The sequence below is a fragment of the Corvus moneduloides genome, chromosome 25 (genome assembly GCF_009650955.1).
Source record: "Corvus moneduloides isolate bCorMon1 chromosome 25, bCorMon1.pri, whole genome shotgun sequence".
Classification (NCBI taxonomy): Eukaryota; Metazoa; Chordata; class Aves; order Passeriformes; family Corvidae; genus Corvus; species Corvus moneduloides.
Window position 1 is genome coordinate 5,176,898 of NC_045500.1, and position 16,946 is coordinate 5,193,843.

The window sequence follows — 16,946 nt, forward strand, 5'->3', positions numbered from 1 at the left end:
ATTCCTGGTTCACAAATCAGTCAGAAAGGTACCAGTCCTCCAGCCTGAGATGGGGCAGGGGAGAGGGAAGGACAGGCATGAACTGGGAGAGCGAAGATAGCTGAAACGAGTATGGAATTTTAAAATGTAAGTGCACACCTAAAGCAGACTCACTGGACTTAGTCCTGGAAAGGAAATTTCGCATAAAGGGCCTTAATTTTTTTCACATTTTCAACTCTGATGGTCCTCAGACCATTCCAGCTCAAAGGGCTCAACAGAGCTTCCAGATCTGCCCAAACCACCTGGACGCGCTCCTGTGCCACCTGCCCCGGGTGACCTTCCCTCTGCAAGGGCTCCGAACTGGGGGATGCCAGCGCGGAGGGGCCGCTCCGGTGACTTTCCAGCCGCACCGTGGGGGGACAGCGCGGGTGCCGCGGGTGCCGCCGGGGCTGGTGGCGGTGGTGGCGGTGGCCCAGCGCGGGTGCCGCGGGTGCCCCCGGGGCGGGTGGCGGTGGTGGCGGTGGCCCAGCGCGGGTGCCGCGGGTGCCGCCGGGGCGGGTGGCGGTGGTGGCGGTGGCCCAGCGCGGGTGCCGCGGGTGCCCCCGGGGCGGGTGGCGGTGGTGGCGGTGGCCCAGCGCGGGTGCCGCGGGTGCCCCCGGGGCGGGTGGCGGTGGTGGCGGTGGCCCAGCGCGGATGCCCCGGGTGTCCCCCGGGCCGCTGGCGCCGGCGGTGGCGAGGGGCGGGCGCAGCCCCGTTGCCATGGCGAGGCCCCGCCCGCGGTGACGCGCGCGGTGACGCCGGTCGGTGGCGGAGGGGGCGGCGCGGCCCCGGGGGCGCCGCGCGGAGCCGAGACCCGGAGCCGCCGCCGCCGCCCCCCGAGCCCAGCATGGTGATGGCCGAGCCCCGGCGGCCCCCGGCGCTGCTGCCCCGCGGGCTCGGGCCCGTCCGCGTCGGCTTCTACGACATCGAGGGCACGCTGGGCAAGGGCAACTTCGCCGTGGTGAAGCTGGCGCGGCACCGCATCACCCGCAGCGAGGTGGGCACGGCGCGGGGGGCGCGCCCGGGGGGCTCGGGGGGCGGCGGGGCCGCGGGGGCCGCGCGGGGCCGGGGTTCCCGTGCGCGCTCCGCGCCGCTTTTGTCCCTTCCGGCACCTCCCGTGGGGACACGGGTGTGCTGTTGACCGGAGGCTCGGAGCGGCGGCAGCCCCGGCCGCTGGGGTGGGGGGGTTTTCCTGCTCGCATCCTCCTGGGAAGGGCAGGATAACGCCTGCCAGGCCGCGGGCGGGTGCCCGAGGATGCCACCCCAAGGATGCCACCCCAAGGATGCCACCCCTAGGATGCCACCCCTAGGATGTCACCCCCAGGAGGGTGGCATCGCTCCCAGGATGTCGCCCCAAGGATGCTCCGGGCGGGCAGCCGGTGCTTGCTCGGGCAGCACTTTCTGCTCCCAGGGAAGGTTCAAACCTCGTGCAGTGCCTGCCGTCATGCCCTGGATATTTTAGGGTTTCCTGACCTGGGCAATGCTGGGTTATCTGTTTCAGCACAGGAACTTGAGTGTGTGCTGAATTCTTCAGTACAGCATCCTGCAAGTTCACCAAACCCAACCATTTTTAGCCTCTTTGTTTAACCGCCCCCGTGTATTACCCGGTGATTATTGGTAATACCTGGTGCTTTACCTAAAACAAAAATGATTGTCAGTCTGCCTGGCTAAAAATGCAGTCGTGTTCACTTTAAAAAAAAAAAAAAAAAAAGAAAAAAAGAAAAAAAAGGAGGTATCTGATGAGGGTAATGGCTCTGAAGGATCAGCTTCCTCTTCTGTGTTGTTTTAGGTAGTTTTAGTTGCTACACCTAGAGGTGAGCTTTTTGTAAGCCTCTCTTCTGGTTGCTCTCATTGTTGTCTGAGGAAGAGGTTCCCGTGCTGCTCTGTAGCTGACAGAAGTCACTGAGATGTTGTCCCAAGTGCAGCCTGGAAGGGCCTCGCCACTGTGGGCTCCTGGGGGAAAACCATTCCTTACCGGAATGGAAAAATGCCCCGAACTGCAGCTCGGTTAAGGAAAGCAAACCCCTGGTGCTAACAGGGCTCTGGCCACGCTGTGGTTGATGAGCTTTGCATCCCAGAGATTGAAAGAAACTTCTCCTGTTGCTTTATTTCTCAAGTTCATAATAAACTCGATTCTTTTTGAGTCCTTCCTTGCTCTTGCTGAAGAGCCAAGCAGTGTCAGTGTTCCCTTTCCAAGTTTGGTGCCATGTGCCAGAATTGCAAATGCTTCACTTGAAGATACTCGGTTGTCATTCACTCTTTAGTCCTCGTTTCTTTGGCAGGCTTTGTGATGGAGATGAAAACTTTAATCTTCATTTTTGTTGTCATTTTAGAAAGCATGTTTGTTTAGCATTGTTTGAAATAACAGAGGTTACAGAAAACACAGAGCTTAAAAGCTCCCTGATTCCTGTGTGATTTTTTTCATCTGTGTCCTAAGGAACTGCTGAATTCTCTTAGTCTTGAATTTTTTTTTAACCAGCTTTTTATCTTCTGCGTGATTTTTACAGCAGATTTGCCTGTGCTGGGGGTTTTTTGTCAAGGTCTTTGATTTTTTGAGTCAGCTCTGACTTCTGCAGTGAGTGTTTTTCTGGAATTGAATTGCTGAGTTGGTTGCTGAAAGTATTTACACAATCTTTGAGGAAGGGGAACCCTGTTAAGATCACTTCTGGTGATGTCAGAGGAAATAAATTCCAGCCAAATACTCTTTGGAAGAAGCACTTCCAGTTTGGAGCACCTCACCTGTTGTTGGATCCCTGAGCACACAAAGTGGAAATCCTGCTTGTTAGTGACTCCATATAGAAGGGTTTTCGTATTTCAAGCTTGTTCTAAACTGTTGCTTAAGTTCCAGTGGAAGAATATTCAGTTTTTAGGTCCTGGAAGGGCTGTGCTGGTGCACCCTCAGGTCTGTGCTGCAGGAAGATGCTGTGGTGCTGCTGAGACTTGCTCAAAAAAGCTGTTTTAAAAGGACTCCTCATCAAAGTTTCCCCTGAATCTCCTGATTTGAACCCTTTACATTCAGAACCTGTTTGTTGTTGGGCTTTTCTAGCACTGGTATTTTGAAATTGTGTTTTATATGGTTTTGACCTTTTAAATATTTGCTTTTTTGCCTTTTTTTTTTTTTTACACAACTCTGCCTAGCCAATAACTATCAAATTAAAAAAGATGGGCTCTTATTGCCTTGAATGCAGCACCTACAGATTGTGTGCAATCCATCCTTTTTATGGAAAGACTACAGATGAGAAGATAAAATTGCTGCCATAAGTTGTTAGCAGAGGTGAGAATAAAATGAAAACAAACACGAAGCAGGAGAACAAGGGCGTGTGCAAACAAAATCAGAAATCATAACTTGATTTCATGCAACCCTAAAATTCGAAATAGCCAAATAGAGGTGTGAAAGTTGGGAAAATGGGGGGATTGATAAGGATTTGTAGGAATAGAGGTGCTGCCTGACCCTTTTTTTTAGTGCCAGTCCACCCAGGGGGGGCTGAACCCGACCTTTGCTTGGCTTGTTTGGGTGTTTGGTGCCATTTGAGTGGAGGCCACGTGGCTTCCCTGCCACGCTCCTTTATCCTGCTGCCCAGAAATCCTGTGATCCCAGGGCAGCTCCTGCTAATGAGGCGTGGAAATGAGCAGAGGTTTTCCTGGGGAGGAGGAGAGGAGAGAACAGAAATAATTGGAAGCGTAAAGTCGCAGAAGATGGAGATTTGCTTCCAGGGAAATAGCATGGGAATGAAATAAGGAAAAGGTTTGGAATAGGTGTGAAATAAGGAGAAGGTCTGGAATAGGTGAAAGTGCTGCTTGGAAAAAGCAGGGAACTTGTGAACCACCCCCAAACCCCTTAATTAATTCCCCGTAAGGATTAATCACCTGCAGAGGAACTCTGCTCGCTGCTCCCCAGGTGAAAATAACCCTGGATGTCCCTGTGGATCCCTGGTCTGCTTTCACCTGGCTGCTGTTACAGGGAATTTGTATTTTTCTCTGGAAAAAATTATTAAAAATGACCCCCCAGCCCCTGATTTGATCTGTGGCACCAGTTCAGGTGTGCTCAGGTACCTGCAGTGAATAACTCCAGCAGAGAAAGCAGCTCCCTGTGCTACTCTGCACAATCTGGAGTTTTTCCAGGCTGCAGGAAGTTGTGTTTGTTAAGTTTAATGCATTTTATCTATTTTAAGAATGTACCGGGTTAACAAATCTGAATTTCTGTAACCCTCAGGGACAGAGCTCTGTTTGAATGTGAACTTGTAGGGGGAGGTTGTGTTGTGGTTTTGGGTTTTTCGTTTGGGTGTTTGCTTTTTGCCTTTGTTTTTCCTTTCAAGAATTAAATGAATCAAATAAAAACAATGAAAACTGGAAGTTGGAGTAGCTGAGGAGTAGAAGAACTTTCATCTTCTCTTGACAATCATTTCATCCTCACTCCTTGGCAGTATCAATTCCCAGATGTCAGGGGAGGATTGAGCAAACTCCAGTTCTCTGGGCCTTCAGTGAAAGAGGAAAAGAAATATGTGCAATTCCTTGTATTTTTAAATGAGAAGAAACCATGAAAGCTGCAAAGATCTCTTGGAGTGTAACTCCTTCAGCAGCAAAATCTGGTGACAGGGGAAGATCAGGGAAGGCAGAGGATTCCCTTTTGGTTTTCCTTGTCAGATGAAGGATCTGCTAACATTATATATTGAAATTGGGGATTTTTTTTGCTGTTTGTTTCTAGCTGTTGCTAGTAGTTGTTGGCAAGCTGCGTGTTTAGGAACAAAGCACACTTTTCAGATAGGAAACTGCTTCTCCACCTCTAAGAATTACATCCCTTTTCCTGTCATCAAGACACAGCTGAGATCATGGACAAAAAGGAGCTGCTGCTGCTGAATTCCCTGTTCCTTCTCACATCCTCGTCAAGACTTTGCTGGATTTTAAGTATTTTCAAGTGGTTCTTCTCTAAAACCTTCCCTGGTCCTGGCAAGATGAAGATGCAGAATGAACTGAGGTATTAAATCTGCATTTGAGTGGAGGAGCAGAGGTGGCAGCTGCTGCTGTGCTGCTTCTCCTATAGAATGTACATTTTGTGGACATATTTAATACACACTTTCAGTTGTACAAGGCTTCCAAAGAGCAGGGAGTTTTTTCTTTCCTTCAAGTAGGTTTTTATTTTCCATGCTCAACAGCAGCTTTTCATAGCCCCAAATAACTCCACATCATGAGACAAGACATGGTTTGATGGAATGGGGTGAGATTTTTAAGCTAAAAACCCATTTAAACTTGAAATCCAGCTCGTTCTCCATTAGTTTGTAGCTCAAGATACTCTTAATTAGCAGTGGAGCTGTGCTCAGAACTGTTTCAGGTCCCTGTGGCTACACAATGTGAATGTGTTGGTGATCCATGGAACGGCGCAGCCCAGGGAATCTCGTTGGGGCTTTTGAGCAGATCCTGGCAGAATCTCATTTTCCTGGGGCTTGGGGAAAGACAAGGCACTTCTAAAGAGGGGAAAACAGAGGGAAATGAAGTCGATAAATAGTTAATTGTGAATTCAGGTGGGCCCATAATCAGTGCTAGTGCAGATAATGAGGTTCACCTCCCGTGGATTCCTGTCTCCTGTGCAGCAGCTGTCTCCCATGTTCAATAGTTTGTGAAATGCTGTTATAATTGGAAGCATTTGTGGGACGTACATTGTTTGCTCCTGCTTCAGCATTAATAATGTGATATTCAGGGTGAATAAACACCAGTTATACATTCAGCACTCTTTAGCATTTTCACCCTTTGCATGTGCAGTGGCTGTATTTTCACTTTCTTCTTGGTTTAAATTTTAAATGTCTTCTGTTGGAGCTTCTTAGTCCCCTAAGCATCTATAGTTACCTTCCCTTTGCATTTATTGGCTAAAAACAAGGTCAGCAGGCCCAAGATGTGCTTTGTGAACTAACTGAGATGTGTTTCCAAGGTTTGACTGATAAATTTATCTGCAGAGCCTTTCTCTGAAGGGATGAACTGCAGATACCCTTTTATAACAGCACATTAATTAATTAAACATGTCACAGCTGAAACTACGTGGATCCCCTAGGTTTGGATTATTTGTGTGGAGCCAACAGTTTTTCTCTTAAAATACCATTTTGTAGGACTCAGATTTGCCACCTTGGCTGCAGGAATGGGCACCATTGAGCTTTTTAAGAAGATTTGGGTCACTGCAGGGTCCTTAGTTGTTGATATAAGAGCACCTGGAGCACTGGCCTCCCTCACGTGTTCTGTGCCTTCCATTCCATGGAGAACATGCTTTTTCACGTAGAAAACCTGCTTTTTCTCATGGAAAACCTGCTTTTTCTCACATGCTGATGTGGGTGAGAGCCCTGCAGCCCCTCAGAGGGACCCCTGACATGTTTAATGCTGTCCTGCTGTATTTTTCAGTCTGGGATTTGTATTTCAGAACTCCCCAGAAAGCTTCCAGTTACCTGGGGCTGCGTTATTCCCTTTCTAATGAGGGTAAACTCATGAGGAGCACGTTGGGGGAGTTTTTAAACCTCCCTTTTGCTGTTTGTCTGCAGGTGGCAATAAAAATCATTGACAAATCTCAGCTGGATGCTGTGAATCTGGAGAAGATCTACAGGGAGGTGCAGATAATGAAGATGCTCGACCACCCACACATCATAAAGCTCTACCAGGTAGGCTTAGAGGGGGCTTTTCCCTATTTTTCCTCCTTTTTCTGCTAAATAAAGATGAAGATCCCACTTAGGACCAGTTCAGCTTTAATTTCATTTTATGCAAAAGAAGCTGGCACGTGGTCTTGAAAACACTGATCTGCAAAGCAGAGATGGAGCTTAAGGAGTTAAATTTTCAACTGCTTTGATAATATCTCCCCCAGTTCCTTTCTGAATGAATGAAAACACACAAAAGTGGCAGAGGAGAGGCTGAGAATATTTAAATTGAGTCTGAAGATCAGCAAGATCACTTGAAGGGAGGGTGATGGTTGTGCAGTGCTCACTCCTGCAGTGACTGGTTAAAAATGCGTTTCACAGATGAGTTTATTTTTAAAATAGCTTTCAGATTGTCTCACCAGTTTGCTTTGATTTCTGAGCAGTCTCCTGGTACTTTCAGGCCTGTTAATAAATAAAATGCAAAATCAAATTCACAAAGGCCTTGCCCATGGACAAGTTCAGTTCGTGCTGAGCTGTTTCTCTGAGGTTACTGAAATCAACCCCAAAATACGTTGAAATTGTTGTGTTGAAGTCCCAAATGGCTTCTTGAAGTGGAGGATTTTTCACTCTCAGTGAAGCTCTTGATAATTTTGTTTGCACACATTGGAAGATTGTGACAACTCCACGTGCAAGGCAGAGCTTTTACAGCTTTAGGAGAGAACCATAAAAATGAGCATCCTTTTGGGTGTTTAGTGGCTTTTTTTGCTCTTCCCACAAGCCCTCATGTGTGATTTATCATCAACAGGTGATGGAGACCAAAAGCATGCTGTACCTTGTGACAGAATTTGCCAAAAATGGGGAGATTTTCGGTAAGGAGGAGAATGTGTCCATGTTCAACATTTTAATGCAGCCCTGGTCTCTGTGTAAATAAGGATCTTTTGGGTCTGTTATGAGCGATTTAATATTTCTGTGCAGTTTTTTTCTTAGGTTCATCATTGTTTTCTGATTTATTACAATGATTTCTCAGAGTGGCTTTTGTAATTAAGGATGGGATATTCAGCTGATACTGAAAACAGTCTTACACATTTTCTAGATCATTTCAGCATAAACACCTTGCTGGACAAAGCTAATCAGGATCTGCAGGGGTTTTTTTTTAATTGTAAAGATTCTTTCTAATATTTAATGTAGATTTCCTTAGCTGAAATTCCAACCACTGATGGCTGCAGCTGTTCCTAGGCATTGATAAGATTGGAAATACAAAATATCTTCTGATAAAGGGATTGTTTGTTCCTTACTGAGCTGGAACTGGATGAAGATGTCCTGAGTGCCTTGCACTGATGCCAGCTCCCAGAAGGGTTGGGAGGGGTTTATAGGGAATCACCAGTCCAGCTCTGCTCAGGACCATGGATGGAGACTCCAGGCTGCAGCCAACATTTGGCCACCTGGAGAGTTAAAACCCCTTTCTTTTAAATTGGATTTCTTCTGTTTCAGTTGGTTTCCACTGCCTTTTGTCCTTCTGCTGGGTGCTTCAGCTGGGAAGAGCCTGGCTCTGTCTTAGGACAAAAATCCTGCTGCTTTGGGCTGTGAACCTAAAATCACTTCTGGTTTCTATTTTATTGTAGTAAAACGAAATAAACCCCAAACCCTACTGTGGAAAGGTGCAGCCAGAGGGTGACAAAAGGCCGAGATAAATTTACAAAACTTGGAGATTTTCTAGCTGAGGTGGCTTTGCTCTTTCAGCCTTTGCAGGATGCACAGGGAGCTCTGCTCGGGGTGTCTGCAGTGAAATCAAGCTGTGGCTCTTTGCTCCAGAGGTCTGGCCACATATTCCAGCATATCCTGAATGTCCTCAGCGAGCTCCAGCCGCCTTGGAGAGTGGTTCCTGTGCCCAGGGGCTGGCACAGTGCCCCCATCCCAATCCCAGCCTTCCCTGTTTGCACTCTGGTTAATGCACAATCCCCTGGTGCTGCTCCACGAGGGAGAGGGGTGATCCCAGAATAAATGACCTGTTCTGGGCACTCTGAAGGGCCAGGGTGGTTTGGAATCTCTCAAGGAGTCCTGACAGGCCAGAGCCATAAAAGCAAATGACAGCTTGGCTTCATTAACTTGTTTGCTGCATTGCTAACAACTGATGGATTAACAGCTTAGAGAGCTGGCTGGTGCTCAGGGGTAATTTAGTTTGTGCCTTTGATATCTGACTTCACCTTGATATCATATGATTTGTCAGTCACTCTGTGACTGAATGATATTTAGCTTGCAAATATTATGATCTCCCCTTACTGCCAGGCTTTTGTTTGTTCTTGTGCTTTGCCAAGTGAAACCAGCTGAGAGTGTGTGAGGTGGGGTGGGAGCTCTGAGGAGTTTCCAGAGCTGCAGGTCCCAGAGATCAGCTTTGACCACAGAGAAAAGTTTAAATGAAAGTAGTGCCAAGGTTATAAAGTCCCCTAAATGATGTTTTAATTAAAAATCCCCCTAAAACACAGGCTAACAAAGCCAGGTTTGGAGCTGTGTTCGGCAAGATGATGCTGCTGGGGAGTCACTGATGTTACACAGCTGGTTTAGAAAATAAGATTAATCACTGGCTCTAAACTCTATATGCATTTGCTGCTCCTTAGCCACTAACTGCATTCTTTGTGGGATGCTGAAGGCAATTCTGAGGCCATCCTAAAAGCTGATGCTCTGATTTTGTGCTCCTAAGAGGAGTAGAATTGGCTGTAGAAGCTGCTCTGTCAAGACTCACACAGCTGCTGCTCCCCTTGTTTTTGTTCCTGAGGACAAGTGAAGTTTTTGGTTTCAGGGCTAACATTCGTTTTTACAATGTAATCAAATATGAAAACAAAATGTTCTCTCTGCCTGTGACGCAGTGAGGACGAGAGAGAGGTCAGGATGGGCACCTTTGGGGTACTTGTTTTATTTCCAAAAAGAAAAAAATATATATTTCTATCCACCAGACAGCCTCTGCTGAGGCTTCAGAGGGAGAAGTGTGGTGTGAAGCTTAGAGGAATTAAAGCTGGAAGTACCCATGATGGTGAAGCAAATTATTCCAAGTATTGCCCATGAGCTGTGTTGTGAGAATATTGACCAGGCAGTTATAAAAGAAGGAGCAGAGAAGAATTTCCTCTTTTTTTTCCTTTTTTTCAGAGGGTTGAGTTGGAGAACAACAAGTTGGAAACTGCTTTGAGTTCCTTTGTGCTAATTTTTTGAGGGAAATCGCTGAGTTTCATGATTTTTGCCTGCTGTCCAGCCCATTTAAACCTGATTTGCTTGATTTTTGCTGATTTTATTTCCCAGATTACCGTGAGTTCTGTTGTGAAAATATTGACTGGGTAGATGTAAAAGAAGGAGCAAAGAATTTCCTCTTTTTTTTCGCCCCATCCTTTCACAGGGCAGGATGGGAGAGCAACAAGCTGGAAACTGGTTGGAGTTCCTTTGTGCTAATTATTGGGGAGAAATCACTGAGTTTCAGGCTTGTTGCCTGAGTCCATTTAAACCTGATTTGCTTGATTTCTGCTGATTTTATTTCCCAGATTACCATGAGTTCTGTTGTGAAAACACTGACCAGAAAGCTATAAAAGAAAATTTCCTTTTTTTTTTTCCCCGTTTTTTCAGAGGGTTGAGTTGGAGAACAACAACTCGGAAACTGCTTTGAGTTCCTTTGTGCTAACTTTTGGTGGGAAATCACTGAGTTTTCAGGGTTGTTGTTTGCTGTCCAGCCTGATTTAAACCAGATTTGGTTGAATTTCTGCTGGTTTTCTCCCCCAGATTACCTGGCCAGCCACGGCCGCCTGAGCGAGCCCGAGGCGCGGCGCAAGTTCTGGCAGATCCTGTCGGCGGTGGAATATTGCCACGGCAGGAAAATCGTGCACAGGGACCTCAAGGCTGAGAACCTCCTGCTTGACAACAACATGAACATCAAAATAGCAGGTACTCCACGCAGGAACACCTTATTTTTATCTATTTTTTTTTATACAAAACCCCCTCCAGTAATTCACTCGTGCTGCCCGAGATTCCTTCGTGGTTTTCCAGGTGAATATTTTTCCGTGGTGGATATCAAAGTCCGTGCAGCTGAAATATTTCCAATATTAACTTCCAGAAAAAAAAAAAAATTGGGAGTTATAGACATTTTTTTGGTGGGTGTCATGTCATGTCTTTAATGCTGCCAGATGTTCAGGTTAAAACAGAGTTAATCAAATAACTTCTTTCAACGTTAAAAAAAAAAACCAAACCTCAAAATGGAAGCTTATTGATTTCTTTTTCCTTTTTGCATGCATGATTTCACTTTAATTATAAATTTAGACACAGCAGATGTTGCTAGCAATAGAAATCGTTTTCATTACAATTCCACGGATCCTTCCATGCTGACTTTAGCCCAGAGAGGCTGGAAATGGGAAAAATAGAGAATATCTTGATTTGGGGGACTGTTGAACTTCAATAATAGGGGAGTGGGAAGGGGGAGTGCTGGAAGGAGAAGGAATTTACCTTCCTCAGGCTACAAAAAGCAAAGTGATAAAACATTTCTGATCATTGCTGGATTATTTTACCCTTTCATTTCCCTCCTGGCATTTCTGGAATGGGGAAAGGGTTTTGGTGCCTTGTGGAGCTTTCACCAGGTGGGTTCATCAGCACTGCCATTCGTGGGGTGGTTTTCTGTTCTCATTTCTGATTTCATACTTGGATTCACCTCCAGCAGCTCCTGGCAATCAGAGTACCTGGAGAATTATGGCTGACAGAAAATTTATTCACCAGGCCGGTTTCTGGCTTTGGTAAATGCTGAATAAATCCTAAATACAGTCTGAGGGTTGCCAGCCACCCCCTTGCTCTGAGGAACTGAGCTGAAAGAAGGGAATTTCTGTGCCATTGTTCATCTGTGCTTTCTTTCCTGCCTTCTCCTCCTTTTCACCTGCCCACTTCTGCCCTCTGATCCTTCTCCACATCAGTGTGCAGCTCTGCAGCTTATGCTCTTCAGCCTGGCAGGGTTTTCCAGGGCTCCTCAGGGGTCTCAGCTCCTGCATCCAGAGGTTTTCCTGCCCTGGATGTCCTGAGCCCTGCAGGGAAGCAGTGGCAGAGGTTCACAAACCCCTCCCTCAGAGGCATCTCAGGAGAGCCATTAACCACAGCAAGGCTGGAGCCCTGAGCTGTTCTGTCACCCCAAATTTCAGAGCTGGAGCTCTCCAGGGACTCTGTAAACGGTGGATAATGGGAGTGAGGAGATTCCATCGGCTGCTGCTGCCTCTGCCCTGCCTCCCTGCTCTCCTGCTCCACTTCTCCATTGCAGAAAGTTAATTACAGGTGGGCTGGATGCTAATGAGCCCATTAGCTGCTTCTTCCGTGGATCTCTGTCAGGCTTTATCAGGTTGATAGCAACTCCCCGTGTCCAGCCTGGCTGATAAAGGAGCTGGAGGAAGGTTCAGGCTGCTGGAAACTTTGTAGTGATTTGTGCTGAGTCAGTTGTTGTATTTTTCTCTGGAAAGGAGACGGATGACGAATTCCACAGTGTTTATCTGGGATTTCTGGAGTTATCTGGTGCTGTGCAGATCCCTGGGAACAGCCTCTTCCAGTCGTTCATCTTTGTCATGGCTCATTTATCAGGCTGGGGAAGGACAGAGGGCAGCCAGGATCCCAGCTCTGATAGCTGGGATTTTCCTCTGATTTCAATTAATGGAAGAATTGAAAAAAGCAGCACAGTAACCAATGAATTATTTTGATAAAGCTTTTCTTAACTTCCAGTGGGCCTCTTGGCTCAGTCTGCTGCTTCCAAGGTTTTATTGAAGCTTTTACTCTTCAAAAATACAGCAGTTTTTAGTCAAATACTGAAACATGCACAAAGTTACCTCTGTGTTTCAGGCACCAGGAGAATAAACTAACATTCAAAAATGTTCCTAAATCTGTGAGTTCATAGGACTGCCACCTTTGATGCTTGAGGCTGGACTGAAATCCAATAGTTTTGTGTTAATATTGCTCTAAAAGGAAGGGGACAGGTAGAATTCAAAGGATCTTCTCGCTCTCAGTAATTGGACAAGAAACAGGATGAGTAAAGAGTTTGAGGTGAGAGCTTTGATAGGTTTATTTTCGAGAAGGTGTGAGGTGGCTGGGAGCAAAGCCCTCCAGTTTTAGTCTTAAGTAGCAAAACTGAAGGTATTAATGAGATAAAATGTCCATTCAGAAGGGGGAAAGTGAGGAATGCCACGCCAGGTTTGACATGGAATTTGTGCTCAGCACAGCAAACCTTCCTGGCTCTTCCCAAACTTAAGCAGCTGGATTGGTCCGTGTCCCCTTTAGATTTGCTGCTTTTTGAGGGCATCACTTGAGGGCATTTCAGCTCTCACCGAACACAACCTTTGCTGGCTGCCCGTGCAGCGAGGAATCCGCGCAGTGAAACCCAAAGGCAGCTTGGGATCGGGGCCCAGCTCCTCGCTGGGAACTTCCAGCCCCACTCTGGAAGTCCTGGCAGTGCCGTGGCCAGGCTGCTGTGTTTGCAGCAGCCCAGGTAGGCAGAGACTGTTATTTTGAAGAAGGCTGGAGTGCTGCTGTGGACAGGGAAATATGCATTGACGTCAGGAGTGGCTGCTCAGCATTCAGCCCCTGAAGTGGGTCAGGTTTGCTGCTGCCAAGCTCATACCTTGCCTTTATCAGCACCTCTCTCCCCATTATCTCCCAGGCTCACATTTCTCCTCCAACAAAAGTTCCCTGTGGCTCTCTGCAAGCCAGGCAAGATTGAGTTCTGCTGGTAATTTTAGGAGAATGGATTAATTATAGCTCTGGAGCTCCTTCTTGAAGGGTTCTGGAGGTACAAATGAGAGGCTCTGCCGTCCTGCTGGATGCTCAGCAGAAGTTGCAGCAGCTCTGGCAGGGAGCTCCTGTTTCTCAGATTGCAAACGGGGCTGAAATCTCAGCCTGTTTCCATTTTTACCGGGAAAACAGATTCCATTGCCATGCAAAAAAATGACACCTTCGAAATTCGAGATTATTCTAAAGGGGGTAATGAGATTGAGAAACCAAATACCACAACTGTGGAGAGCCAATATTTGCAGATTGCACAAACACCGAGTTTATTCAACTGAACACAATGCTGCAAATGATGGCGCTTTTTTTGTTTCTTTTTTTGTTTTTTAAACGTGCAGATTCAGGCAAATGTTAAGAAGATCACTCCATTATATAATCTCAGTGCTCTGGTAATGAGCCCAATTTCAGTCCTTTTAGAATTCTGTGGCTGGCATATGTTTGTTGTTTGGTTTTTTTTTTTAGAGGGCTGGCATATTTTTCCCTTGAACATCAGTGGTGTTTCCTCTGGAACGAGATGTTTTTGGGTTAAAAATGACCACTTTGGATCCAGAATGGCTGTGGCACACCAGCAATGGCAAAGTAGGAACAAGGTGGAAGGGGGAACAGAGAGAATGAGAGACTCATGATTGTTTTGTGCTTAACTGAATCCTGGCCACTCCAAAAAGTGGGACAACTCAACTGACAGTGCAGTAGTTAAAAACTGAGGAAGCCCCATGGACCGAGCATCCAGGATCATGTCTAAATCCTGAATTTTTTCTTTGAAAGGGTTTTCATGGATGCTATCCATGCTGGAGTGCTTAGAAATTGTTTACAACAGCCATTTGTGTGAGGAGCATAATGGAAACAAAAAGGGGTGACCACAAGAAGTTGTGTACCCCAACAAATAATGCTGATCTCCCCAGCCAGGGAATGATTTTGTCCAAAACAGAACAGAACTGGATTTTTAAAGGTGAGAGCCAGTTACTGACATGCAGAACACTGGTTTTAATTCCTGTATTACGTGAAAAAGCCCAGTGCCAGTCAGGAGGTATCTGGCAGTGTTTTGTGTTGTCAATGCTTGCTGAAATCCAGAGCTGAAGAGTTCTCGTGTTTCATCGGTCATAAAAAAAGGAAGAAATTGGAGTTTCAGAGGTGCAGGTCAAAGGCAGAATGGGGAAGTCATTTTCCAGGTGTAAATGCTGGTACCCCAGGCACAGGGACTGGTGAGGAATTCCCACTTGCTGTGTCTGTGCCTCCTTGGCTGCTCCTTCTGGTAGCAATTCACAGCCCTTTCATTCATGAATTTCCCTAATAAAGCTCAATCGTCTGTGCTGTCACAAGACCATCAGATGCCAGCCAAGAGCTGCTCTTCCACCCAGTTAAGCACTGCAAGTTCTGCAGTTCTCTTGCTCAGAGAGGGAGCAGAGGCCAGGATCAGCTCCAGGATGTCCTTGCTCTTGAGGTCCTTTTGGTGACCATAAATAAAACCATTATGTGTTGTGAGATGAATCCTGTGACGGTAATGATAACATAAACCTGAGGCTTCTCTTATATTGGCTCTGTTCCTTTTGCTGCTCAGATTTCTTGATGTGTCTTTTTGAAGAAATCACCAAAGAGGTAACTTTAAATCCCAGTCTGGATGGGCAGAGAATTTCACTTTTTTAGGATTTGGAAATCCTTGTGTTCCCAAGCAGGTCACGCTTTCTTTAGCTGTGCTTACAAATAAATGTTCTTGTACTTGTGAATCTGATAGGAAGATTTATGAGGGTGGCACCCGAGTAAGAGCTGCAGTTCAGAGATAAAAACCTGATGTTTATCTGCAGCACTACGAGGATGTTGAAAACCTGACAAATCCAAGGTAAGTGAGGGGAGAAATCAGATTGAACAACACCTACACGGAGTGGCAAAATGCTTCTGGAGAGGAGGGATCGCTCCGTGTCTCCCGAAGCATTGTCACGGTTGCCAAGCCAATTCTGTGTGAATAAAAGTCTTCTCAAAGAGAATAATAATAATAATAATAATAATAAAAATTCACAACAGCAGTCTGGCTGTGATAGGGGAAAAAAAAGGAAAAAGGGGAAGAAGGTGACACAGAGTGGTGGGGGGATTACAGAGTGCTTGGGTAGATTTTGTTGTCCCCTCTGTGTTACTAAACAGCTGAAGCTGTTTCAGAGCTGCAGGAGGATGAGGGAGGAAGGGCAGCAGGGATGTTCTATCCCGTGGCTCCTGGATAAGTTTGGAATCTGAGCCGGCCTTGGCCTTGGCAGCCCTGGGGCTCGGTGACGTCCCCGGGCCGTGGCGTGACCGTCCCTGCCCGTCAGGGCTCTGCTGTGACGCTCTGGGCTCTGGTGGCTCCTGACCTTCACCCGGAGCCCTGGCACCCAGCCTGGCTGCTCACAGCCAGCGGGGTCCCTTTGATGGTGGCCAGGTCCCAAAAGTTCACCCTGCGGGGCTGGGTATCGGGTTTGCTGACCCTGATCCCAAACAGGGCTCTCGGAGATGGAGGGTTCCACACGTATCAGGGAATTAGGGGTGTAAGATGTTTTCTTACACCAAAATATGTTTGTTCTCTGCTCCAAAACCCTCTGCACTCCTGGTGTTCCCAAAACTGCTTCATTTCTGAGTGATCTTGCAGGTAGAATTCCATTAAAGGGCTGCTGGAGCTCCTGCTAGGAAAGCAACCCCCACTCCTTTCCCACTGAGCTCGGTGGCAGCAGGCGCCTTCAGTCCCAGGCTGCTGCTCTAAACCAACTCCAGGGTGACTTCATTTGGAGTCTTTGTTGAATCTCTCTTCGTTGCTTTGATTCCAAGGGTTCTCTCATGGTTTTCTGGCTCCTCTGAGCAGCACAGCCGACACAACCGGTGGTTCAGCAGAGCCTGTGATACCCAGGGCGCTTATCAGCTTTGCTATCTGCTGATCAGCATTCACAGCATCCCTGGGAGGCATTGGGAGCTGAATCAACAGCCTGAGTCCTGTTTGTCACAGCAGCACCAGGCTCTGGCTCACTCCAAGCATGCTGCTTTTGCTTTTCACCACCGGGTTATAAAAATTCTGATTAATATCAGACCACAGCTGGTCATGTATTAAACCATAAAAAGAAGCATTTAAAAGCATGGTTTTTTATTTATGGACTGGTAATTCCAAGGGCTGCAGACAATCCCAGTAGCAGTGTCCTTCCCAGCAAAAGTCCCCTCGTTTTCCCATGCCTGTTGCTCTTGGCACAGCTCCTTCCTCCCAGCTCCAAAGCTTGTCAAAATTTATTGTGTATTCAAGGCTAGAGAGCACCTGAAATCTCAGATTATCTCTTGGCAAGTCAACAATCTCATTTATCTGCTATGACTGTCAGTTTGTTGAATTTTAATGATGGCTGTTTATAAACTGGTACAAGTTTACTCACAACTCCTCCAGGTTGTGAAGGTTTTGCTGTGTTTTAATAATTCCACAATAGGAAAACCGCAGTAGAGGACATCCAGCATCCCAATATTTTCAGTGGGAGTCCCCACAAAAGGATTTGGGATGGAATCAAAGTGGGCTTTCAGGCTTAGGCAATGCAT

The 16,946-nt window shown here is 46.7% G+C and overlaps 1 protein-coding gene across 3 annotated transcripts in view; it reads left to right on the top strand.

Annotated features, from left to right (window-relative positions):
• The first annotated feature begins 823 nt into the window (after window positions 1–823).
• Window positions 824–16,946, top strand: part of SIK2 (salt inducible kinase 2) — a 29,208-nt gene continuing 13,085 nt past the window's right edge. For 2 of the 3 annotated variants that reach the window (XR_004244465.1, XM_032134000.1), the window contains exons 1-4: window positions 824–1,015; window positions 6,540–6,656; window positions 7,435–7,498; window positions 10,392–10,553. Coding sequence is in view for 2 of the 3 variants with exons in the window: in XM_032134000.1 (XP_031989891.1) it covers window positions 866–1,015; window positions 6,540–6,656; window positions 7,435–7,498; window positions 10,392–10,553 (493 nt within the window). In the remaining variant the exon portion in view is untranslated. Of the gene's footprint in view, window positions 1,016–4,833; window positions 4,994–6,539; window positions 6,657–7,434; window positions 7,499–10,391; window positions 10,554–16,946 lie in introns of all 3 variants that reach the window. The other variant, XM_032134001.1, reaches the window with a different exon arrangement.